The sequence below is a fragment of the Apteryx rowi genome, unplaced genomic scaffold (assembly GCF_003343035.1).
Source record: "Apteryx rowi isolate R43461 unplaced genomic scaffold, aptRow1 scaffold_564, whole genome shotgun sequence".
Lineage (NCBI taxonomy): Eukaryota > Metazoa > Chordata > Aves > Apterygiformes > Apterygidae > Apteryx > Apteryx rowi.
This window is the reverse complement of record NW_020450832.1, coordinates 315387-340521: the sequence shown is the minus strand read 5'-3', so window position 1 is coordinate 340521 and position 25135 is coordinate 315387. Positions and strand designations below refer to the sequence as shown.

Here is a 25135-nt window from a genome sequence, read left to right as displayed (position 1 = left end):
TCTGTAAGAATTTTCCTGTCGTTTCAGAACCCGGTATTTTGGAACATCTTATGAACCAGTAAACTGTTTCTTTTAATGATTGCTTAATAAACCCCTTCTCTTTTCTCTTTCATCCTTATAAGATGTGGGTCTGACTTTATCATCATCCTTACAGGCTGAATCGGAAGGAATAGCCTCTTATTGCCGTGTGATGCTGTCTCCTGTTAAGGCACCTTTCAGTGACCGTTACTAATGCATAATGTTCCCTTAAAACAAACTTCAGGCCTGGCTGAAAGTCTCCTAATTATTTAACTGGTGATGTGGCCACTGAAACAATTTGAAAATGAATAAACATCATTTGTTAATAGTTAAATACTGGAAAAAAACATGGCATCATGCTGTGGGCTTACCAGTTACATGCCTTAAAATACAGCGTCAGAGGTAACTAGTGAGAAATTGTGGAGCCTTTGCTCTAGACTTTACACTTTTCCAAAGTCTGTGTGCGCGCGAGAGGGAGCACCTCGAGGCTCCTTTTAGTGATCCTTCCCACCCAGCCCCAAAGTGGTAACTGTTCTCGCAGGTGCAGCGTTACAGCATCTGCTTCAGGGGCGGGTGAGCTTCAGAGCTCCTCACAATTGCCCCGAGAGTTTCCATTAAGTGGGGCTTTTTTTTGTTTTTTCCCTCTTTTTTTTTTTTTTTTTTTTTTTTTTTTTTTGCCTTAGAGGCTGATCACTCTGGCCTCGCAGAACATCCTAGCTAAACTGGATCATGGAACAACCACAGCAGCTTTGAGCAGTAGCGCAGATCTCCGGTGCAGTAGGAACGGGGACCTGTGTGCTGGGCAGGAGGCCCCAGTACTCACACGGTTGACGTAGGTAGCCCACGTGCACCTCRCTGGCCCTTGGAGCTGATGGTTTCTTTACTCTTGTTTTAGTAACTTATTTCTTTGTAAGGAACCCTTGTATTTCTGATTTTCAAATTTGGGCATTGTTCCAAAAACATTCTCTTGGAATAATTAGATTGCTTTTAATCCTTTTAATTAAATCATATTAAGTAGGCTGTCTGTGTGCATGGTAAGGAGTGAGGTTTAATGTATCTTCATTTGGAAACTGGGATTCAAACATGACCTAAGTCACAGTGCGGCGGCCGCCCAGCATCCTGTGCTGTCCTATTTACGCTGAGGTTCACCTTGAGCAGGAGGGTTGCTTTGAAGAATAAGGTAGAAATGATTATTGTAAATCATTACAGGGAAGAATTAGGATATGTTAGGAAAAAACTTTTATAACAAAAAATGGAAACTCGCTGCCTTGAGAGACTTTTGAGCATCTGCCATTGGAAGCCTTTAACGCAGGTTAGACAAACATTTGCCAGGAAGGATACAGATGGAATTGATTCTGCCTCAGGAAAACTGGGATGGGACTGGACTAGATTACTTCACGAAATCCAACCCAGCCTTGTTTTCCAAGATTATATGGGACTAAACAATGAGATTGAAAATTTTCTTATTTTGCACTTTGCTGTTTTTGTGTTGTTCATGCCCTGAGTATTAACTGACAGTTTGCTTTTTTTTTTCTGTGTTATAGTGAATTTTAAAACTTCAGATATTACAAACATACTGATTCCATTTTATTCATTTTATCTGTAGCGGTATGGAACTCTGCAACTATTTATTTTTAGCTTTGTATCTGCTATTCTGGACGTGGGACTCTTTGTCAGCCAAAACCTGTTTTAAAAAAATCTTCAGCAAAATGAAGCTTTTATATTTTAAACTGTTATCTGTTTTGGGAAGGATTGTGCATGTGGTTTCTTCTGTAAGAAAGTGTAAAAGAGTGTCTGCTTCAGTCAGCCGCTAAAATGTTGACTGCTGGAGTAGTTCCTCCTGTTGATAAAGCTGGAAGACCTCTTCAGATGGAGGGCGGTGCGGCAGGGTGCCGGTAGTCTCTCAAGAAGAGCAAAGTCGTCTTACTTGGCCCCTTCCTATTTTGGGGGCTTGTTTACGTGCTAGCGTGTTCAGGCAGTCAGGGCGTTCCTGGCCCTTTTGAGGAGAGGAGGGGAGATGTGGATAGTGATAAAGGAGCAGAGTAACGATTTCTCGGAGAACTTCGTTAGTGCTTGCATGATGAGTTTCAAGACATTCCTCAGTGTTTGTCAAAGTACTTCCATATCTTAACTGTTCCTTTCTTGCCCTGTCACTCCACTCCAAACAGCCTGTGAAATGCTGTCTAAGGGGCGTACAGCTTTAAATCCTGCTTAAACAAGTTATGTCTGAGAATTTCTTAACTTCTAAATGTGGAGCTTTTGTCCTTGTGCTGATGATGCCTTTTCTGCACTCACACAGTTTGACCATCTTTATTCTCCATTTAGCTGTTCACATTAGCATCTTACAGTGTTAATGTGTCTTTAGGATAACTTTGCAGAATGTAGCTATCCTAAAGATTTCCAGTCCAAACTAACCAAAAGCATCAGACCTCACCAGTATGAAGTTACTAGGGAAAGCAATTTTGGGAACGCATGCTAATATAAAATGTAGAAACATGAATTTATTTTTATGGAGGTCATGCCCATCAGTTTTAGTAAGGTTTCTTAGTGATGAAAGGTGAGCAACTTTAGGCTTTTATGCTAAAAGTTATGGCAAATTATAATTTGTAAATACTAAAGCCTATTTGTGCCAACTGATGCGTTTTCCCTATAGCTCACACCTGCTGTGCTATAGGTGTTGCTGCTCTGCCACTGAATCTTCCCTCCTGAAACTACAAGGAGAAACCTGTCTCCCTGATGAAAATGCCCTGCTGCTCCAGCATGCATCTGTCACTCCGCAGGGCTGATGGATGCCAAATGAGGACAGAAACTTGGCCTGGCTTCCAAACCCTTCTTCTTACCATAGTCCATTAATGGGGTAGGCAACATCAGCAACTTAAAATCGCTTATCCTCAAATTGTCACCTTCAGAACTCTCCATTTCTTCTTTTTATAGGACCTAATCCTGAGGTGAGTTCCCTGAACTCAGCACCTGGCAGGGCTGAGCACAGTGGAGTCTGACAGATAATGAGTCAGGTTCTGGTTTCTCCAATGATACCAACAGCACTTTGTCACAAAATCAGCAACTTCTGCAGTTCCTGCTGGTCTGAGCATAACTTGTGATACGCTGGGAAAGGGGCTTCTAACTTGGAGTCTTCTTGGTTATGTCTGATTTATATCTTGACCCCCATCAAAGTAAAAGAAAAATCTGTAATTAGGTGAAAGTTTCAAAGTGGAGCCATTAATTTAAGCACAAAATCCACAGAACTGTGAGAATTACTTCGTGCAGCCAATAAATACTGACATTTCTTGGTAGGGTAGGAATTGATGAACACAGTGAATTGTTTTTTCCCCTCTAGTCAGACTCATCTTGGAGAGGTTGCCGTATCACCTGCTACTCAGCAACCATGTGGGTGTTTTATTTACCCTTCGAAAGAACTAAATCCCTCCTGAAATGAATGGGGTAGTGCTGGGGAGAAGCGAGAAGCTTGTGCTTCACTGCTGCTTCGTTTCGAGGTTTGTCAGTGGAGCAGCGGTGACGCCAGTGCAGTCCCTTCAGCCGAGGCTGGGTTTAGTAACTGCCTGGGTATGCAGTCGGTAAGTGACTGTTTCCTTACCCCGGTGTTTTTCCAGACCTGCTGATTGTGCTGGTGGTGTCAGTCCTGCACCGCTGGCTCGTTGGACCTAGCTCGCGCATCCTGAGGAAAATGCCGCTGAGCTAGCGTCGATCCTCGAGCCAGGTTTCAAACCCTAGGTGTGCTCAAACACGGCTGTTGGCTTGGGTGAGGAAAGTGTTTCTGTATAGTTTTGATAGATCTTGGCTTTAGAGAATCCATGTTTTCTCTCTTAAAGATGATGTCTCTGATTTCATCATGGTAGGAGTAATCTACTATTCTTTCTGATGAAAAAGATGAGCCTTAATAGTGTATTCTCCATTTTTATTCATCTTATTGTTACTCTGTCTTCCTCCACGTTCAAAACCTGGGGTGCCTGTCGCGGGCTACTGTGCCGACACTGCAGTCGCTGGCCGCGGCCGTCCCCTGCGGTCTGCGGTTCGGCAGATCCTACGTGCCGCTTGCTGCTGCAGCAGCAGCAAATCAGCTTCGTTGTCCAGGTCGTTTGCTGCTAGTTTGGCCAGTTGAGCCCGTTCAGCTTAGGGATGTGAGGAGAGCCATAGCTGCTGGTTGATGCAGACTGCTCTGGAGCCGTGGCGTTGCTCCAAGAAGATACGTTTTTCTCTAAATGCCTCATACAATACTTTTTTTTAATTCTGGAAGTCAGACTCCTGTCCCAGAGTTTTCCTGAAATTTTGAAATCAAATATTTGTAATAAATATTGTTCCCCAAACTATCTGTGTAGCGTTGTAGGGCTGTAAGGACAAGAAACTTCTACCAGTGTCTGTGCAAGTGGGAATTGAATAGAGTATGCTACCTCTTTTGGTGTTTATACATTTCATATATACATCTCAGTTTAAATGCAATTGTACCGTTGGAGAGATGGTCATCCTTAACGTCTTCCCTAGCACTCGGCAGGAATGGCAGCCTGTGGGTTAGTTTGCAATGTTGCATTTCAGTCCACTTTAATCTTAGCAAAACGAAATATGTAACAACTTTGCACACTYGCATCCTTTGGCAATTTTTTTGATAAGAAAAAACACTTTTGTCGGCTGCAGATACAGTGTGATAGTGGAAAAAAAAGTGCTTGACTTAGCTGTAGGAATAAGATCTGCTACACTGATTCCAGGCCTTTGTAAAGGTAGTGGTGGAAGGAACTGAATGCAAAAGAAATTGAGCTCTACGACATCAGAATTGTTATGTTTTTAAAGTGTGATTGTGGTTCTCGATTTGCAATGCAGACTGTCCTAATAMGCCTCCTCACTTCAATGTGAAAAATGAATGGAGAGGCCTGGATGGAAAGAAGCATAAGAAACTCTTTAAATTCAGGAGTTTTCATAATTAAAATATTTYTTCCTTACTCTAAAAGGAAGCTTTGCATGTTTTGAAGATCTGGAGTTAGTTATTATTTATCCATTGTAATTGATGCTGTATAAAATATTCTGCAAGTTTTTACTACCCAAAATTCAGTAGCTAATGCTAATGACGTCTTTCAGTTAGAAATGTTGCACAGTAAATATGTTGTTCTTGTTTAGCAGTAATGACCAATGTTATATGCAACTGCATCGTGCTAAAGACCATCTTTTAATTCCCATAGAAAAATAACCTGCTGTCGTTAATATGTGAGCATTTATGAAGCTCCTATTGAAGCTCTTAAAGAACAAGAACCTAAGTATTACAGTAAGAATTGTAATTTTTGTGTTTCACGCAAACTGTAGTTTATCTCTTTCAAGTTTACTCTTTAGCCTGCTTTGCTAAAGAAAAAAWAAACACATTGCAGGAGAAAAAACACTTGAGGCTTCTGTGCTAAACGTTTCTGATTGCAGATGGGAATTCTCCCGAGCTGCCTTTCTTGCAGCTGTGCAGAAATAAAGCAGCATTGTAAAATAGTTCAGATTTGCTGGCTAGACTTTTAAGAGGATTAATGCTTCTTCAGTCTTTCTGCTTGTTCTTCTGTCTGCCTTCTCCTTTTGAATTTGAGTCTTCCATCCTGCAGAAAAGAGCRTGGCTCGGGCCATGGAGTTAAGACTTTACAGGAATGCACGTACCTTCATATATTTTTTAAAAAGCACTAAGTTGACAAAGTGTATGATGGAGTAGAARTATTGAAAATAAATGAAACTTTGAGCCCTCCATTTGTTGGATSATTTCTTTGGTTTGTATTTCTGCCAGTTACTGTCAGTAACATTTGAATTGTCTCTGACATCTCGCAGTAACAGGGACAGAATTCAGGAAACTTCTGTTCTGGCAGTCTAACATCTGGCTAAAACGATCATGAATGGAGGGGAAAGACAAAAATCAAGGTTTTTATGCTCTTTCTGTATGTTTTTCTCAAAGTCCGTCAGTTTCTATCGTCCTGTTCTGGAAGGAGAACCTTAGGTCATTTTTTAAAGTTGCTAAAAATTGTAGCCTATCCCACAGAGTAACCTTCTCCTCTCCCCCCACAACTAACACCCCCTCACCCCAGTGAGCCGAACAAACCCTCAACTCTTCTTGCAATTTCTGTACTACTTCTCTTTTTTTTTTCTCACATCATTGAGAAAAGCCTTGAAAATACCAGAAGGAAAAAAAAAAAAAGACAACACATGGTCTGGGTAGCTACTCAGATAACCATTTGTTGTGGTGTGCATGTGAATGGTGCTTAATAAACTSCTGCCTGAAAGTCCTTAGCTGACAGGTAGGTGCTTGTCTGCTTATTTACGGGCTCCCTTCTCTCCCTTTCATTCTTCTCAGCCTTGTGTTTATAAATGTGTAAATGATATGTTTACATTTTGGATCTTTAGATCTACAGGCTTTTGTTTTAGAGTTTGAATTCACCTCCATTCATTGCTAGCTGTATTTAATATTTATGCTAAAAGGATGTGAGGAGTGTTCCAATGAGTGTTATTTATTTATTCATTTTTTCATTTATTTATTTATTTTAAAGGAATTGAAAAAATTACCCACCACTCTGGTTATAGTGCCTTGTAAAGGTGCCAGCAGGCAGAATGTGATTTAAGGTGCACATTTTTGCAGATCAGCACCTTTATAACAACACTGAAAGGAGAGAGAGAGTTAGACGTGGTCTGTGTTGAGATTAATATGGCCTCTTATCTTTACCTATTTTGGAAGTCCCTCAAAAGTATCAGCGTCCGACCGCTGGTTCTCTTTCTTACATTTTCTTTCCTTYTGCTTGCTTTGCTTCATGCCTGTGATCTTGTAAATGATACCGTTCAGTGTATCCACCTTGCTTGTTGGCTTGAAATGCTGACTGTTAATTGAGCAGCATGATATCTATTTTTCAAGCTACATAGATAAGCAAAACATTTTTATATTACATAATGTGCTTCATCCTTTTTTACTATGATATTTTTAGACCTTTGTATCTCTGAGTATCATAGAAGAAAGCTTAAAAAGCCCAAACCTGAGGCCTTGATTTAGAAGCAGGCTTTCAATAGCAGACTTTTGTGGAGGTATGTTTACAGTTGTCCTACTCTTACGCCTGGTTCTTTATTTCACTATGTCAGCATTAATTTTTTAGGCCATTGTGATTCTGGATTATCAGTTTCTCTTCGTAGGTCTGGAGGAGAAAAGGAGAAACAGGCTTTTATCTTTCAAAGGGCAGTTAAAAAACTGTTATTATTTGGCCTGGCTTCAAAAAAAATGCATCTTTGAGTATGACAAAGTAGCTACTATTTAGGAATCTCGAACATATCTGAGTAAGAATGTATTTGAAATGTTGAATTCTTACAGCATTTTTTTTTTCCAAACATAGAAATGTGCTAAGATTTACATGCTCATAGAATTATATAGCTAGGAATGATGATGTAGTGGCCACAGCCAAAGTTGTACTGATATTGAATATCAAATTTTTCCAGGAGCAAGAGAAGCTTCTGATGCTCAGTTCCCTCCTTTTCCCCAGCTGTGTAAATGCCAGATTCCTGGGGCTTTGGGGCACTTTTTTTTAAAATCAGAATGGCATTGTCATAAAGCATAAAGTAGTGGAGATGAGATTATGAAATGTAATAATTATCATATTCATTCGTGGTCTCATTAATGACAAAGTTTTAACCAATAGGCKTTTTCCTTTAGGGCTGGGGATGCATACAGCCTGGAGTAATGTGGTGCCTGACCTTAACAGCTAATAGTTAATAAGTTAATTTAAAAGTTTGATAATGTTATGCTAGGTTGCTTTGATTCTTTTTTTCTCTGTTTTCGTCTGTCACCTAATGTTGAATGAAATTGTCGTATACTTGCTGATTGTGCGTTCGTTTATTTTTCTGTAATTCTGCAGGTCTATGTAGTTCATTTTAGTATCTACAGGTAACTAGTTACTTCTGGAACAGCTATACATTTATTCAGCAGTYCTCTATATGCCTCTTATGTGAAGAGGAGACAAGGACCGTTGAAACGCAGTAGCATTTCTAGCCTGATAGCAGCAATGATGATGATGAGCTATTGTGATTCAAAGTATAGTTATCACTGAAAACCTATCTGCTGGTAGAGTGTGTGGTGTGAGTAATTGTAACGAGTTAGCCATTTTTCTTCTTGAAGCCCAACTTTTTGCCTTAAAATTTTTCRCGTTGTATTACGCTTTCTTATGTTCTAGTCGTATAGGATTATGCTTCTACCATTTTGCTCAGTTCCGTTCCCGTATATACATAGCTCTACAAGAAATGCTGGAGATAGTAGTGAAGTATAGAGATTTCCTTAGGAGCTTTAAAAAATTCTGCGTTCCTGCCTGTACTGCTTACATGTGCGAGAGGAAAGGGAGAGGAAAGGGAAGATTGTTTTCCTTTTCCTTCTCCTTGTGTCCTTGCTCAGCGGTCTGCTTGAATCTCCCTGCGGTTTCCCTTTCTTCCCCTCCTGGCAGCTCTGTTTATGGGGTCGGTGCTGCCCTGTTGGGAAGCAGGGAGGAACTCCTCGCTGCCCAGGCTACAGGATCCGTTCCCTGATCCGCCGCTCGCGGTCCGCGGACTCCGTGTCCTTTCCCCTCGCCCAGGCTAGAAGTCTCCTGCTGTAGCTTGAGGCTCTTGTGTCTGCTGTGGGTCCAGCTCAAAATGGCACAACTCCGTTTGGGTTTAACATATTTGCCGAGGTGTTGGCCAGGCTTCTTTTATAGCCGTCTCGTTAATGAAAGGGGATTCCTTTATGCCAYGGAACTAACGAGTCAGGATTTAGGAAGAGGAAGGTGCTGCGGATGTTACAATCCCATGCAGGATACGTATCTCAACTTTCCTGTCCTTCAGCTGGGTTTTTCCATTCCTTCAAGGCCTGAAGCAAGAACCGTGTCCTTTTTTCAATAGGAGGGAAGAAGCAGTTCAGTGTGAGAGCTGAGGTTTATGGAATATCAGGCTTGTACATTTTTCTGTCTTTGAGTGAATTTTGTTCGTTCGGAGGTTCACAGGGTATGAATTTGAGGATTAGAGAATTGTACGGAATCATTTTTGAGGCTCACTAATATTGAAAATGTATTTGACATTCCTAAGGCATTTTGAACATTAGTAATCCCTGGATGAGATGGATCAAAGTTCAGGATATGTAGTAAACTAAACTCATACTTGTGTTCTTACTATATGTGTCTGTGCATTCCCACACACGGAATAACAGGCATATTTTGTTTATTCAGCTGTTTAGTAAATGTTTTATGTTTTCTTTTTCCAACATGCCAGTTTATRTACATGCTTCCTACTTGAATAGATGCATACATCTTAAATAGATTTGTGTTTACAGTTAAAATGATTAACTTRCATTTTATGTTCCTAGGCCAGATACAAGCAGAGTCTTGATCCTACGGTGGATGAAGTTAAGAAAYTGTGTACATCTCTACGTCGAAATGCCAAGGAAGAACGGGTCCTTTTCCACTACAACGGACATGGCGTCCCCAGGCCGACAGTAAATGGGGAGATCTGGGTCTTCAATAAGGTGCGTCTTTGAGGATCAGTGTGCAAAACAGATGAATGTTTTTCACTGCTATGTAAATTCTATTACTGTTTTGTTAGAAAGAACAACTGAATTTTCAGGATTGGAAAAGTATTCACAAATACTTATTTAGTTCCACGCTGACGGCTGTCTGCTTTCTTCTGTGTCCTTAAAGTTCTTCTGTGAGACCAAACAGGTTGTCCCTCTCCGTGCTGCAGAGTAGCAGAGCCTTCTCCGATGCGCTGAGGGTCATTACAAAACCCTGAGAAGCCAGCTACTTTCACTTCATCTGATTTTCAGATGTAACACCCTCGCTCTGTCATGTCTGGAGCAAATGGTGAAGCTCCTTGATGGACTTGACTTTGCTGCCATATGTCACTGTCTGAATGTTAAGTTCTTAAATTGAAGTTTATGCTTAAAATGTCAACTAACTCTGAATAGCTATTATTCAAACTACATGGGAAAAAAGCATGAGGCCAACAAAACTGTGGCTAGCTCTACTTCTAAAGCAGAGTATTGAGGAACCTCTGAGTACAATGAAGTAGGTACCTTTTATTTTCCTAAAGTTTTTTTRCCACTGTTGCTTAGCTATGATTTGTACAACTATGTGTCTCCCATATTCGTATTCAACACCTTTCCGGTGGTACTGGGTGTGACCTAAACGTACTTTGCTTTCCCTTTAGTTAAGCTATTTAGTGTCTATTAAGGGTAACTGATTTAGAATGGAGTCTTAGGAAATGGAGATATACTGCCAGTAGCTGAAAAGTGCATCCAGCTGACAGAGAACTTGCATTCATTATTATAGATTGGCTCCTATTTTGTTTTGGGGGCCTATTGAACTTCTGTTCTCTTAGTTCACATGTATTATTTTTATAATTGAAAAAGCATTCAATGATAATTTGAAAGAGGTAGGGGTAGAAGGGAAGGGGAGAAAGTACAAGAGGGCATCATTTTATTCTGGTGCATCTGTATTGGAGACTTGATTAGTATTCAGACCGTCATATTAAACAGCTCGTTCTGAAGCTGAATTTGGTGTTTCAGAACAAATAGCAGTGACCTTCTTCTCACTTACCAGCCAGTGGGTAATAAATAAGCCAGAAAGAATGCTGGGCGGAATGTGATACACATGGAAGAAGAGGAAATTACTGTTCGATGAAGTTTGTGTGTTGTGCCAAATGTTTTATTAAGAACTTACTGGGTRTTTGCCAGTTTTTCTGGAATCTCAGCTGGGGTAGGATGGTTGAGGACTCCACTGCTGATTAGGAGCTGCAGTCTCTTTTGATTTGTCTTATGAACTATGAAAAAAATTGTTATAAAATGATATTCTGATATGTAGATTAAAAAAAGATTAGAACCTTCAGGAAGTATCATTTAGCCTGATTTGCTTCAGCTACACGTCTCAGTTGTTTTGTTTAGTTAAACAGAGTTCAAATTCTACTGGGAAGACATGTGGAAGAGGAAATAGTGTGGTGCAATTTGGGTAAGGCACTTAAAAAGCTGATAGCTAAATTAACCTGATCTTTGAAAACCAAACCTCCCTTGTCTCTTACATGCAGGTTTTTCTTGAGTTTAATTTTTTATAGATCTTGACATGTTATACTTGCTATGGTATAAATACCTTTGTGGTTACCTTCRTCTTTCAGGGCTCCCTTATGAAGCAAGCCTGTGTTTTTGATACTTAATCTAGTCTGAAAGATAAAGAGAATAGCAATAAATAAATAATCTGACACTCATCTGTGTTCATTTTATTAGAATTAAAACCTTCTATATGTTCTGTAGAAAAAGAAGGCAGTAGTGAGGCGTCCCTCTGACTGCGTTGCCTCGAGAAGCGGTGTGGGGAGGTGTCTGGTTCTCCTCCCCTCCATGCCTCTTTCCGCTGCCCTTCCTCCTTCCCTAGAAATCCCCTCTCTTCAGAAAGTGTTTCAGCTCTGTAACTTCATGGGGTGAGAGACAGCATTAAAGGAAGCCGAAAATATTTTCAGTTGTAATTTTTTTCCTATCTTTTAATGGCTCAACAAGTGGGGCTCTACTCCAAGACGGCATGTGAAGGCTTATAGTGCTTTAATTTTTTAATTTTTGCTTTGCAGCTTGACAAACAAAATGTTCCTGAACTCTTTGTTAGTGAGATAATTAGACATAGAAAGARCTAGGGACGAATTCCCATAGGTTCATCACCACAAAATTTACTTTCTGAGATTTCTGAGAGATCCATTAGGTTGAGAAATCCCAGGATAGAAGCTGAGTACGCAAACCTTCCAAAGAAGCTCTTTAGCTTTAGAGAAATTAATGACTATATACTCTTCAAACATTGTTTCATCTTGGATAGGAACTGGAAAGAGAAATTTTATCATACTTTGGAAGGGATGATAATTTTGAAAATTTCCTTTTTCCAGGCTTTCTTTTGTACAAATGGATGTGAAATGTATGCATAGGAGAAGCAGATTGTGCAACTAATGTAGTAACATGAAACAGTTACAAGATGGACCTCATGGTTGTCTCCCTATGTCTTTCAGAAACTATTCCTTTATTCTAACTGATATTTAAATTATTCTTAGTCGGTCAGCTATAAGAATCGGAATGTCTTTTGAGTGATGTTCCAAATACTTCCAAAACACTTTTAGACACTTGGGCTCAGCAAGCACACAGTATTTTGAGATTGCTTCAAGTATTATATCTTTTATGATATGAGCAACTGGTAAGAGCCTTTGGTAAAGCTGCTGTCCAGTTTTCATTGCAAAAGACCCTTTGCAGCCTTTGAGATGATCTACCCCTCGGTGGTGTTACTGGCCGTCTCTGAAAGGTAGCAGTGAAAGCCCTTTGGTTGAAAAAGCGTTGTCACAGCTGTTCGAGTTTTGTTGAGATAAACTTTTGAAACTTGTTGGTTCACTTCCCTTGCTTGTATTCCTCGGGAGCCTTCTGACCACCTGCCAAAATAATCTTCTGGCTCCAAAACAGGAGATGTATTCCCTTTAATGGGAGCCRTAGAGAGGTATAGCTTGAGGTGGAGCTGTGCTGATCTGTCTCCAAACACTTCCTAGCTGCCTTCGGTCTGAAAGGTGCATGCTTTAATCTGCCCACTGCTCTGCTGAACCATCCCCTGTTTGACCAGGTGAGGGCCAGAAGCTGCAGGTCCTCCTTGCGCCGTAGGAGACTGCCGTGGTTCATCGCTTTAAACTGGCTTAAAGCGCTCTTGTTCGTATGTGTTAGAAGTCAGCCCTTAATTACGGAAATTTAGGATTTTTTTTTCTGTAGATTTCCCGGTTTGGCTTACCCTATGGTACCGGCCTACAAAGGAAGGCTGAGACAGACCTGGTGAACTGGACGATTTGGCGTTGTCTGGCGTTTTGCTGGACGTTGAAGCTGCAACAGTGTGCTTGTTGTGTATGTACTGTGTGTGTTGCATCAGTAGGGAGCAATGTTCTCTTCCTAGTTTTGCTTGCTGCCACTTTCCAAGAAAATCCCRACATGGTTTACAAAAAAGAGCCGCCTCTCCCCCAACTTCCAACGTGTTTATTCTGAAGTTCTGGGGAACTTTGCTGCAAAATCTGAAGAACATTTGTTAAAGATTTTTGAGCTGTCTGTTAAGAGATTGCTTATGAAAATTGTTCCAAATCAGTTTCTAGCCTAATTGTTACTTGTTACTTTTTTTTTGCGTCCTTCCTGTAAACAGCCACCAAATGTGGATTTGGGGAGTTGCATTAATACAGCAGAAACTTTTGTGCTAAAAACCAAAGTCAATCCTGAGAAGAAAACGACAGGCAAGCTCGTTCATACCCACAGCCCCAGCGTGGCAGAAGCGAGATAAACAACAAGCATCAAAAGATCAGCTCGAGCAGCCGTGCTAGAAAACTATTATTTAACACTCCTTTTTTCTTCAAACTATCTAATTTACCTATCATCAGCAAATTAGTTAGGTTATCTGTTTCCCCCCCAAGTAAACTCTGAACATAAAATTCTGCTGGTTTGAGATGTCACAATGTTAGTCAGGGGCATAATTCAGTCTAAACTGTAGCAATATGTATTAAAATTTAAAGTTAAAACAATGTGTGTCCATAAAATCTCATCAATTGTATGTGTCAGAGCAGTTTTTTATATTTAATTACTATGATTGAAATGTGCTTAGATTTAGTGCTGTGTCATTTTGCTCCCCTTGCTGTCTGTCTGAAAAAAACCAGAAAAGGTCTATGCCAAGGATAAGCTGTTTGTGTATCATTCTGTCCTGTATCAGTCTGCAAAACTCCTAACTCCCTAAAACTTTGACTTCTGTGAGCAATAATTCTTTGTATTAGTTTTAATAAAACAACTGAAAATGTTATGTATGGTCAACACTGGGTTTTAAAATGACTTAATATTTTCTACCTTATTTAACATATGGTTTATGATCACTTCAGACTTTACATATACAGATGTGTCCTTGAAAACTTGATTTTTTGCAAAACTTTACTGTTTTTATTACAGCTATTTTAAGTCTCTTGAATTTAAATGGGAGTTATGATCCCATCCATCATCCTGCTGATGCTAATAGCAGCATCACAGCGTTTGCTGTCGGTTTCCGGCGGAGCTGGCCGCTGCGGGAGCAGGAGCGGGAGCGGGAGCAGGAGCAGGTTGCCCTCTGGCTGCGGCCGGGAGCCTTCGGAGGCCGCCGCGGAGCCGAGCGTGCGATGGGGCCTGCAGAAGCAGAGCGCTGCTCTGCCTATGGTTTCAGTTCTGCTTCTTAGTTTAGGGTATGGCCCTGTATGGCTAATTTTAAGCCTGATTTTTTTGATAGTCTTTCTAATTTTAGGAGCTCTTGCTTCCAATTGTTTGGTGGAAGGAGCGGGGAAGGGGAGGAGCGAAGCACTGAGTATTTACAGAAGTGGATTTTGTTGGAACCTCGCTTTGTTGAAACCAGTCTTTGTTGGTTTTAATTTTATAGGGTAATTCTGAAAGTTGCACAGAATTTAAAGGCTGTAATAAAATTGTGAAGTATCTCATTAAACTGAGACAAGGGTAGCTGCTGAAGGGCCACCTGGTCTTAATTATCCATATTGAAATATTGACGGAGTTTTCAGTACCAGGTAGTTGATGTTAAAGACAACCGGTTTATGTCTTTTATCAGTGTTGCAGAAGTTTGAGCTAAAATTGGACTATTAAGTGCTCAAGCTTAGTCTATCAGACAATATCTTAGCTTCAAGTTTAGTCTATCAGACAATACCACAATAAAACCTACCTGACATTTGTTTTGGAGTTGGGTACGTAGTCCTCCTTATTAAAAGATGCTGATTGGTGTTTGTCTTGATTACTATGCCCAGGGTACAATCTAGGTTTTGTTTTATGATGTCAGAAATGGAATTTTTTGTGTGTATTTCATTAGCTCACAAATAAGTTCTGTTGCTTCTTTGCTTCTGTGTAACTCACATGGTTTTTTTCTTCTTACAGAACTATACGCAGTATATTCCTCTGTCCATATATGACCTGCAGACTTGGATGGGCAGTCCTTCCATTTTCGTCTATGATTGCTCCAATGCTGGCCTTATCGTCAAGTCATTCAAACAATTTGCACTACAGAGGGAGCAGGAGTTGGAGGTAAGATCAGTGTGTTGCAAAAGTTTCATTTGTGCCTGTTTCTCTCCACTGAACATTAAGATTTCAGCTAGATTCTAATGGTTGCAGCACAGCTAAGTTTAGGCTTGCTTTGCTATGCACTGCTGAAAAAATATGTTTAAAATTACATTAAAATAAAATTAATTTGGAAATAATTTTGCCATTCCAATCTTTCTGGTTCAGTTTGCTATCCTATTAAAGTCAGAATAATTTTTAACACAAGCACTAATTAAATGGTAATGTTAATAGAATTAGTTTGTGCCCTAGTGATCTTTTCTGCTGAGATAAATGCTGAGGTGAACCAGACGTATTTATTTTAGATTCAGAAGTCTGATAGCTGGGTATGTATTTGGATGCAGTTAGTGTTTTGTGCTGTTGAACCAAATGTGCAAATGTTAAACAAAATGATATAACTCTGATACACAGAGGGACTGTGATTGGTGGTTTCAGTTTCACAGAATGCTTAAGCTCAATGTGTTTCTAATGAAAAGCTGCCTTTCATTGCAAATGTAATTACTCATACATTTATTCAAGTAAATCTGAAATGCAAAGTGGAAAGTAAGAAGTTAAGATTCTTTGTGTAGCAACTTGGGATGGCAAGACTCTCTGCTGCCGGATGTTCCTGCTAGCTCTAGCCTACGTAGAAAGCACATTTTTAAATGGTTAACTTCTTTCACTCTTGTAGTTCTAAAACATTTTATATATTTTTTTAACTTCAAGGAAGGAATATTATTTAATCAGGCAACTGACTGTCACAAATATGATTCTCAGGTAGACATTAACAGTATCCCCGGGTCTAATTCCTTTCTTTCTAAATTATAATTTCTGGGGATGTTTTTGTGGTGACTTTTTTTGCAAGTAGAAATGCCTTTCTACTGAGAGAAACCAGTCTAATATCTTGAGAAATATAGATCTTTTCATCATTCCTGCTCTTTTCTGCTGGCGATAACACTGTTCTTTGCATAGATGTGAGACTTTGCAAGCTCTGTGGCTTGAGAAAAGCATGAAGCTGCAAGACACAGGTCAGTAGTATTGGCAATAGATGCATTTTGAAGGCTACCATCTTTTTAATTCTAGGAAAACATGTAGTGGCCATATGCTGCTTTACTTTTCTGAAGTTCTTCTATCAGCCTCTGACTTTTTTTGCTATATTTTTTGCAGCCTTTTTCTTCTGTTTAATGCACCCTTTATTTTGTTTGTTTTCTCATTCTATTCCTAAACAGATTAAAAATGAGCCTATTTTTACCTTCCCTTTCCCAGCTTTCTTCACAAGTTTCCTTTTCTCGTTTGCTTTTGCTGGGCTCTAGAATGACCTTGAAGCTGTTCTGGGAGGAAAGCAGTCACAGGTTTCTCCCTTGGTTTCTGCTGTGTGACAGATAAATGGGTCAGGTGGTGTTTGTGCAGAGGAGGCTCTTCTTTGCGAGTCAGACACGCCAGACTGTCTCCAGGCAAGAATAGCTGGTTACCTTGAGACAGATGAGCACAAGTAGCAAAATCAGATTTTTTTATCCCAACAAAATATAAAGTTCTACTTGCTTGGTTTTGGGGAGTGGTTTATTTTGACAAAATATGTGAGGTTACATAGTAAAACTGTTCTAGTATTTCTTTGCTTTCCAACACAGATTGAAAACTACCAGTTAATTTGATTATGAAAAAACTTTCAGGTTTGCATGTCAACTTTCCACTCTTTGTATCTTAAATTTCAACAGCTACTGAAGACTTGCTGAGATAACTGCTTAATTTTGTACAAAGCAGAAGACTTGACAATAGAGAAATGCTTATGGTGTCATATAAAGCACAGATGTGAATTCATTCAGAATACTATAAATTATTGAATTGTCTGAATTCATGGGAATGGAAGTAAAGCTGAAGATGGTACTCAAGGGGGCTACTGGGGTGATCAAGATAATTTTTAGCCCATCTTACTGAAAGGAGATTAGAAGAGCTTGCCTTTTTCTTAATCTGACAGTGAATGCTGACGGAATATATGGCTGTGTGTATAAATTCATTGAAGAATAAGCCTAAGGGAAAGAGAAATACTCATAAAAGGACACGACTGACATAAGAGCAAATAGGTATAAACTGTCCATGAATAAATTTAGTCTTGAAATAGATAGGTTTAGAAAATCAGAAGAGCAAGGTTCTAGAACAGCCTCCTGCCTGGAATAATAGAAACCAAGCTATTTCTCAAGGTGTAACTTCATAAATTTGAGAACAGGATTATACGACATGGATGTTGTGATAGCAGACCATTTCTTCCAAATGTTGCTGATGGGGGTACTGAGCTTGCCACTGCTTTGTACACTGGCATAAACACATCCATCTTTGCTGGGAATGCCTTGCTTCTTTACGGTTTGGGTATCCTGTTCATATGAAGCCTTCACTAATTCCTGGATGTTGATGGTTTTGATGCAGTGCAGTCCTGTACCGTAGTTAACTTCCATCACAACAACTGCGGTAGTAAACAGACGAATTATTTGGTAGTTGCAACTAACATGCACATTTCTAGATGAAAGTGTGCTTATTCTCTATCTGCCTCACACACAATACCTAGGAATTGGATAGTGAAGTTAATTTAAGGAGAGAAAATGCTGTGCAGCATGGGGAGGGTGAGTAAGGGATTACAGGCCGTGAAGCTGGGTAGGTCCGGTGCTTGTACCCAGCGGTATTACAAACGGGCGAAGTCTGGAGGATGTTACGTGGGTTTTCCTCAGCGGTAGGGCTGCTGGGATGAGCGTTCGGACACACCTGACGTTAGCGTGGCTAAACTGCTGCGCTTGTCACCAAGATGGAATCTGCGAGTGTTACGACCACGCGAAACAGTAAAGGGCAGATGCGGAATATATAGGAAGCGGCTGAAGTTGGGTAATCAGAAAAGATTTTTTTCCTCCCTTCCTCTCCCCACCCACCGTCGTCTTTTAGAAGAGAAAATAAGGTATTCGGATGTCTCGCAGTAGATGAGTAATCATTTAACAGGAGCTACCAACTAAGAAACTGAACTTTCAGGTTAAACACACATTTATTTCATGGTTGTCATGAAATGATATGCATTATACTCAGAAGAGTCAGAATTCGTACTGTTTCAGTTATGCTGATAAGTTTGGTGGGGGTTTTTAATGGTATTGAGTATAGTCCAGCAATCTTTAGACAAGTTTATGAGCGCAAAACATAAAAAACCAAGTATCAGCGCCTTCCTAGGAATATGGCAAGACTCTTATTTTCTTTAAGATGTGTGTTTTTATATTGCAAAGTTACAGTTAACAAATGCATTGATCATTTAGGTCTGGCAGATGATATTCATTTACCAGAGACTCAGTTCCAGGCATGGCTGTTTATCTTATTTTTTTTAGGGATCCTTTTTTTCTTGGCTAGTGCAGAATGCTGGCCAGGTGCCATCAGATTTTATGTAGTTCCACCATAAATGTAAAAATCAATGACAACATACTTACAGGTAAGTTTGCAGCCCCAATTATATTTTCTTTTCATTGTTCATGGAATATAAAGTCTATTATTTTTTTTCTTAATGTAGGATCTAAAACTTATTCAGTCTCCAAAGAGAGGAAGCACAAAAATAAGTGATGGATTGTGTGAGTGATGGGAAAGTGGCTAAGCTTCTGTAAGACAGCTGAGGAAAAAATAATGTTGTAGCACTGCATGTTACATTGTTTTCTTTCAAGATCAGCCTCCAAAATAGCACCTGTGTTCTGTAATTACAAAGCAGCAATTAAAGTTAACAAATTCTACCAATCCCTAGCATTCTTAAGATGTCGCAGGGTTCCAAATTTTAAGTTAAATGCTATTGATATAGGGACTGGATGTGAAAACAGAAAAGCATTCCATATCGTTACAGGCTTGCACACCTTACTGGTTTTATTTTGAAAAGGCTGTTTTGCTGGRCTGTGACAGACTGGCTGTTTCCCAGAAATATCTGTGATTGGTTTAACTGGATGGGCAGTCTTGGTTTAATACCTGGCTAAACAAAACTACGTATTTTGCAGGTAAACATCCATTTAGCAGTATGATGTGGATACAATGGCGTATTAGGAAGTGTGGTAAATTATTTTAAAAGTTCTTTTTTGCAATTGATGCGGCCTGTATACGTTTTGGTTTTGTGATAGTGTTTCCAGCAGAAAGCTTTTGTTTTCCTTTCCCAAAACACATTTTTCAGAGTTGGAAACGGACCCGAGCTTTTAGAAACAGGAGTTCCTGCTGTTATCTTGCCGATTAATGTCCTGTTTGGCATCACTAGCGCAGCGGCAGTAAAGGCAGTGTGAATACTGGCACTGCTAGAGGGTGCAGAGCACTATCTTGCAGGGATTTGACCTCATGCTGCTGCAAGAAAATGGCAGGTGAAACAATGTCTGCAAAGCAGGCAGTAACCTATTTAGAAAATATCTTGCATATGCCTTTCTTTAAGCTCTGAGCTCTGCTTAGAACATGTAATGGAAGTGGAGGCACTGGATGCTCTTAATCATCTAATTAACTGGCTTTGATGGCTCTGAGTGTATATAAATAAACCGTAATTCTGGAGAATTAGGCTTTTTAAGTGTGCTGTGCTAACAGTGCTAAAACAGTAGGCTGGTTATTTCTGATTAATTTTCTGTGTAATTGTGATATTGTGTCTCCTCTGACTCATAACTATTTCATACAATAAAGGTCTGTAGCCCGAAGGGCACATTTGAGATGTACAGAAGTGAAGGCTGAAACGTATCTCCTAGCTGTTTGCTTTGCTGCAAGAGATGTAACTTTTCTATCTTCAACTTTTTTTACAGTTCAAATTTCTCAACTTTTTAACCTTACAGCTGCGTAGTAGCTTTTTTGTCCTTTGTGTAGGAACTCAATTTTGCTGTGGGGGTGCTTGTTCTTTTTTGCCTCCGGTAGGGTCTATGACTAATGCTTCCTAATCGAAGCTGGAGAACTCACGGTTTTTATCTTTCCATCTTGAACAATAATTCTCCAAAAATTAGCTTAACAGCAGCACAGCAGAATGTTGTCTGGCATTAGCATCATGTCTGGGGGGAGAATTTTTCTAATCCACCATCTGCTGGGAGAGAGGAACATCTCCTTTTCTGTAGCTGCATTAATATCTTTTGCAGGGGAAGAGGATTCTTATAGCAGAAATTGTGTGAAACTGGCTGGTCTGGACAACATTTAAAAGAACAGCAACTTCCAGTTTCTGCTTCAGGGCAAAGTTCCTCCCAAGTTTAACTTAAACATGCCTGTTAATTCAAACAAACCTGTTTTTTCTGTCAAGTGTTTGCTTCTGTATGTAATTACATATGCACATAAATGTTTTCAGTAACAGTGGTTTAAAATGTAGGTATTGTCCCCCTTTCTGTTAGTCACAAGTGGTCCTACTCGCACATCTGCTGGCTCTTCATCCCGTCAGATAGAGCACTTGCAAATGGCAAAACTGAGTGCTCTTTAGCTTGGCCAGCTCGAATTCGTATTCAGAACAAAGTAATTATTGCCATCTTACAAGAATGCCAGGATGTTTTGGTGTATTTGATAAACTAATTTTAGATAGCAGTATTATTTGTCTGAAAGGCTGTGGATTTTCAGTTGCCCTTAAATAACACTAAGTAACACCGTAAGTACTTTACTCATAGTAAAGACGTTTTTGCTTACAAAGCTTGCACCAGGACGTATGCAGCACTTTGCCTTGGGACGGCATTTCCGGGCTGAGAGCGGCCGAGAGCTGCTCGGGGCCTGCTGCAAGGGCTGCGCCTAAGTGACTGTTTACAGAAACTCGCATCCAAAAAACAATCAAATACTGTAAATAAACACATGTTAATATAATTTTAATAACACTTCATATATGGTAACTTCACATAGTTTATTCACAGTTCCTACAGTTGTGAATTTATAAAATTTTCCCAGTTTATTTTTTCAGTCTTTCTTTAGCCATCTATTTATCGCCTGTCTTGCCCTAATAGAGTGACATTTATGAGGGAACGGAGCAGTCCACCAAGTCTGACTTCGGACGTTCTAAGGATGCAAAAATAAATGTTCATAGTGGGCTTTACCTGACCCTCTTCCCTCCCCCCCATGCTCATTTTGTAAAAGAAAGGAGATTTATATTAAGGAGATGAACGGAGCAGTGAATGCTGAAGGTTTTGCTAATCATTATCCCTAGAAATCTGGCAAAATCTATAATTACTAGCTGCTGTTGTATGTTCTGTTTATGGCTGTTAACAGCATGTCTCCTAATGGACAAACGTTTGCCCTAACGTCTCCCAGCTCCCGCAGCGGGTCTGCCGGCCGGAGGCAAGAGCTGGGCAGGCGGCAGCGTGCGAGCCGCTTCCCTCCCGGCGGGGCCTCCGCAGGCCGCCACAAGCGCCCCGACTCCTCGGAGAGCAGCGAGCTCATTTCGGTGGGCTCCCACCTGCGGAGCCCCTTCCTGAGGCTGCCCGGAGGGCAAGTCCTTCTCTTGGAAATTGATAGCCATAGCTGAGCAGTCTGACTGCTTTATATTTATAAATCTGTAAAGAGCTATTGCTTCTCCACCCTGTTCCTTATGGCTTTCTTCTCAAATTAAAAAATCTTTTCAGTATAGTAATTACCTGTTTTTTGTTGTTGTTAAACGTCCAGCTTAAGTTTTATTGAGAAGTGCAGTAAATATCACTAAACAAGTAACAATTCGAGCTTAACTTYGTTCCCAGCCAAGGTATGGTATGAATCTTTGCTGAAAGTGTCACACCTGAGCTGAGAGCAATGACAGGTCTTAGCCAGTTTGGTCAACTTGAGAAAGCCAAAGTGTGTCACTACTGCATCTGGGATTAGAATGAAAAAAAAATAGTTAAAAGAATCAAAAAACTTCATAGGTTGTAGAATTTGTAAAATAACATCTGAAAAATCCTGAAGAATCTGAAGAATTCTAGATACTCTTTCACAGCAGACTTGGTCATGATTTTAAAAGAGCACTGAATATGCCTATGTAAGTGCCTATTCTGTTTCTCATTCTTCCTTTCCTCTTAAAAATTGATTCTTCTGCAGCATGTGGAGTGAAAGAATTGAATAGCATTTCTGCAAAGCTGGTTCTTGTCGCAGGTGCAGAAATGCTGTCAGATCCATGTGCTCCATCAGTCCGCGCTAGCTAGTCTGCACTGACATGACCCTCAGTTCTCTCYGAGTGTTTCAGTTGAGTGATTATGCCCAAACCAATCATAAACTAATTGAGTCTTGGAAAATGATGTCTTGTTAGAACAGTTCTAGGTCTTGAGATGTGAAGACCTTATTTCAGAGTGATTTTTCAGAGTGGCATTCGTTGCTTAGAGCAGAAATTAGTGTTTGACATCCAGAGGAACATATATAAGGACCTCCAACCCATTTATTAAAGTATTAATTAAAACTTGCGTCTGCTGGTATGTTAATATTTGCTTTCCAGACGACAGTACACATTTCATTTTCTGTTTTTTTGGAAGACAGTCTCTCTACATACCGATGGTAATTTTCTCTCTTCCTTTTTCCAGCATGGCCTTTTTGCTCTAGTGGAATAGAAAGATGTATGGGGAGAGACATATAGGGAGCTCAGTATTCTCCTCGCTTACCAGGAAGGGTCATCTTTATGCCTCATGGCAGGAAATGCTGCCTAGTGCAGCCAAATGAATTACACTTTTCCATTTGAAGCTCTTCTGCCATCTGTGGTGAATGGTTATGAGCCACAGGATGTTTTGTGCTTAAATGTAAAAGAAACAATTATTAGCCCAACTTGCTTCTACAGTGCTTGATTCTAAGCTGGCAGATATGAACTGAAGACTGAAGTGGTGATCTGCAGCTTAATCCATGTTGCAAGTTGCTATTTTTGGTGTTAAGTATTGTTATGGTAAATACGCTTAAATACTGTAAAATATATGTGAGTTGAAACATAACTACAGCTGCCACTATTGTAGTTTTAAACTTCTCTGAATCCAGAGAGCTGTTGAACCTTGACAGCTCTTCATTCATTCGTTCATTTTTTTGAATGGTATAGAAGTTAACTTCACTTTCCCAAATGACTAAATTCACCAATTGATTTTAAGTTCTTTGATCTCTTCAGGTGGCTGCAATTAACCCAAACCATCCACTTGCTCAAATGCCTTTGCCTCCATCAATGAAGAACTGCATTCAATTGGCAGCATGCGAAGCCAATGAATTGCTACCTATGATCCCTGATCTGCCGGCTGACCTTTTCACATCATGCCTTACTACACCGATCAAAATCGCTCTGAGATGGTAAGTATATTCCCCAATGTTGAAGGAAAATGCATAATTTGTGAAGCTTGTCTGATGAAATGATAGATTTGTTAATCCAAATGCTTCACCTAACCTAGGGTTTTTCTGCAGTATTGAATTACAGGATTTGAACGATGCATTTGGGATGTTTTATTAATCGAAACTAGGAAGGTGAAAATATTGTTATATTCTACTTATTACATTTTAGATTCCACGTGGATATCTAGGTTTGCTCAGATTAAGGGATTTACTGTTCTGGGAATTAAGCATCTGCCTCTTCAGGGAGCAGAAGTAGCACATAGTACAATACAACTTTTTGTAAATTGTCTTTTGTACAAATTATATTCCAAATATTGAAGTTACTGTAAATAATATGGTAGTATTAAATAATGCTGTAGTGAAAAAAATTGAGCGATAAACAAGAGAAAGATGTTATGGAATGACATACCAAGTTAATTAGGCAGAAGGGTATAAAACATAGCAGGAGCTTCCTAAGAGCAATATCCTTAAGTAACGTCGGAGAGGAGCATAAACAGTTGTGCTGGCGTGGGCATGATGCGAGGAATTGGGTGTGTGCACCAAGGCACATTGCTGCTAGGAGTGAATCCACAGAACTCATTTCTCTTGATCCTCAAGGTTATTTGCAGTCCAGAATGGAAAACTCCAGGTCATTTGTTAGACTAGGTTAAAGTAAGCAGAAGTATATAGATGTTGCAACTAAGTCACTGTGGCTTACAGAGTTATTATATGTCATTTGGAAATATTTGCAGTAACTTATGGTTCTTACATTCTGTCTGACTGACTTCTATAAGGAAAAAACTAAGTGAGTTAATTTGACCAGGTTCTGGGTTTAGATACCTAGCGGCCTTAGACTGACACCTTTTTGCTCATGTCAGGGACAGCACAAGGCCTGTTTAATTTGTTGTCCTGTTTTTGGTCTTCTGGACTCACAGGGTATTTTCTCAGAGAGTGTTGCAGCTTATAAACATGGGTCTCCGGTAGTTTTGAGAAGCAGAGCAAAGATCTTCAGTGACACTAGGAATATTTTGCAGGAAGGTGATTCTCAGAGAGCTAGTGAGAAGATGATTTTCCAACACAGGTGTCAGAGACCAGGAGTGTTGGTTGTCTTTTTAAAATTTTTTAAGATAGCAATCTGATTGCTATATTAACCACTCATCAAAATTCACAAGTGAACACTTGCAGATAGGGAACGTGGTTGAGGCTGCTGATTAGCCAGAAACTAATCTAATCCTGCGAGAGCAGCGTGTTTCCCTTCCAGGGCAGGTGAAGGGAAGAGAAGGTGACGTTGCCTCTGAGCTGCTTCTGTGACCGCTGCTCGCTGGCAAAGCGGCTGCCTCGGCCTGGAGCTGTGCTCGTTTGCTCTTCCAGATGTTGGGGTTTGGGCGACAGGCTCATTCGGAGCGCTGCTGTTCAAAAAGGCTCAAGTTGCCTGCATAAATTCTTCTCTTTAAAAGTTAAAGAAATTATGCTGTAAAGTTCCTTTAAGGAAACTTGGAGAAAGATTGTGTTTTATAACCAGGAAAACGCAGTTCCAGGGCGCTACTTCTATCATATGGCTGCTATCAGATCACTGCTATCCAAAGAGCTTGAGGTGAAGGAAGTTGAGACTTTTGCTACTTCTGTCTGTGGAATAAGGCTTCAAAATTGAACTGAACAATCCACCTCATCAGTTCAAGGCTAGCAGTAGGTGACATAGAAAGTAATTTGGTAAATACAAATGACTGTAGCTTTTAAAAATGTGTATTTCTTGTTGAATGGAGTCCAAAACCAATAAATAAAACAAYGCAAAGTGCCAAAGATTCAAGA

General features: G+C 39.9%; 1 protein-coding gene across 4 annotated transcripts in view; it reads left to right on the top strand.

Moving 5' to 3' along the window:
- RPTOR (regulatory associated protein of MTOR complex 1) overlaps positions 1-25135 on the top strand; it is a 172722-nt gene that overhangs the window by 39523 nt on the left and 108064 nt on the right. For all 4 annotated transcript variants that reach the window (XM_026081982.1, XM_026081981.1, XM_026081979.1 and 1 more), the window contains exons 4-6: positions 9356-9514; positions 14930-15076; positions 23133-23308. In XM_026081982.1, coding sequence (XP_025937767.1) covers positions 9356-9514; positions 14930-15076; positions 23133-23308 — 482 coding nt within the window. The remainder of the gene's footprint in view (positions 1-9355; positions 9515-14929; positions 15077-23132; positions 23309-25135) is intronic.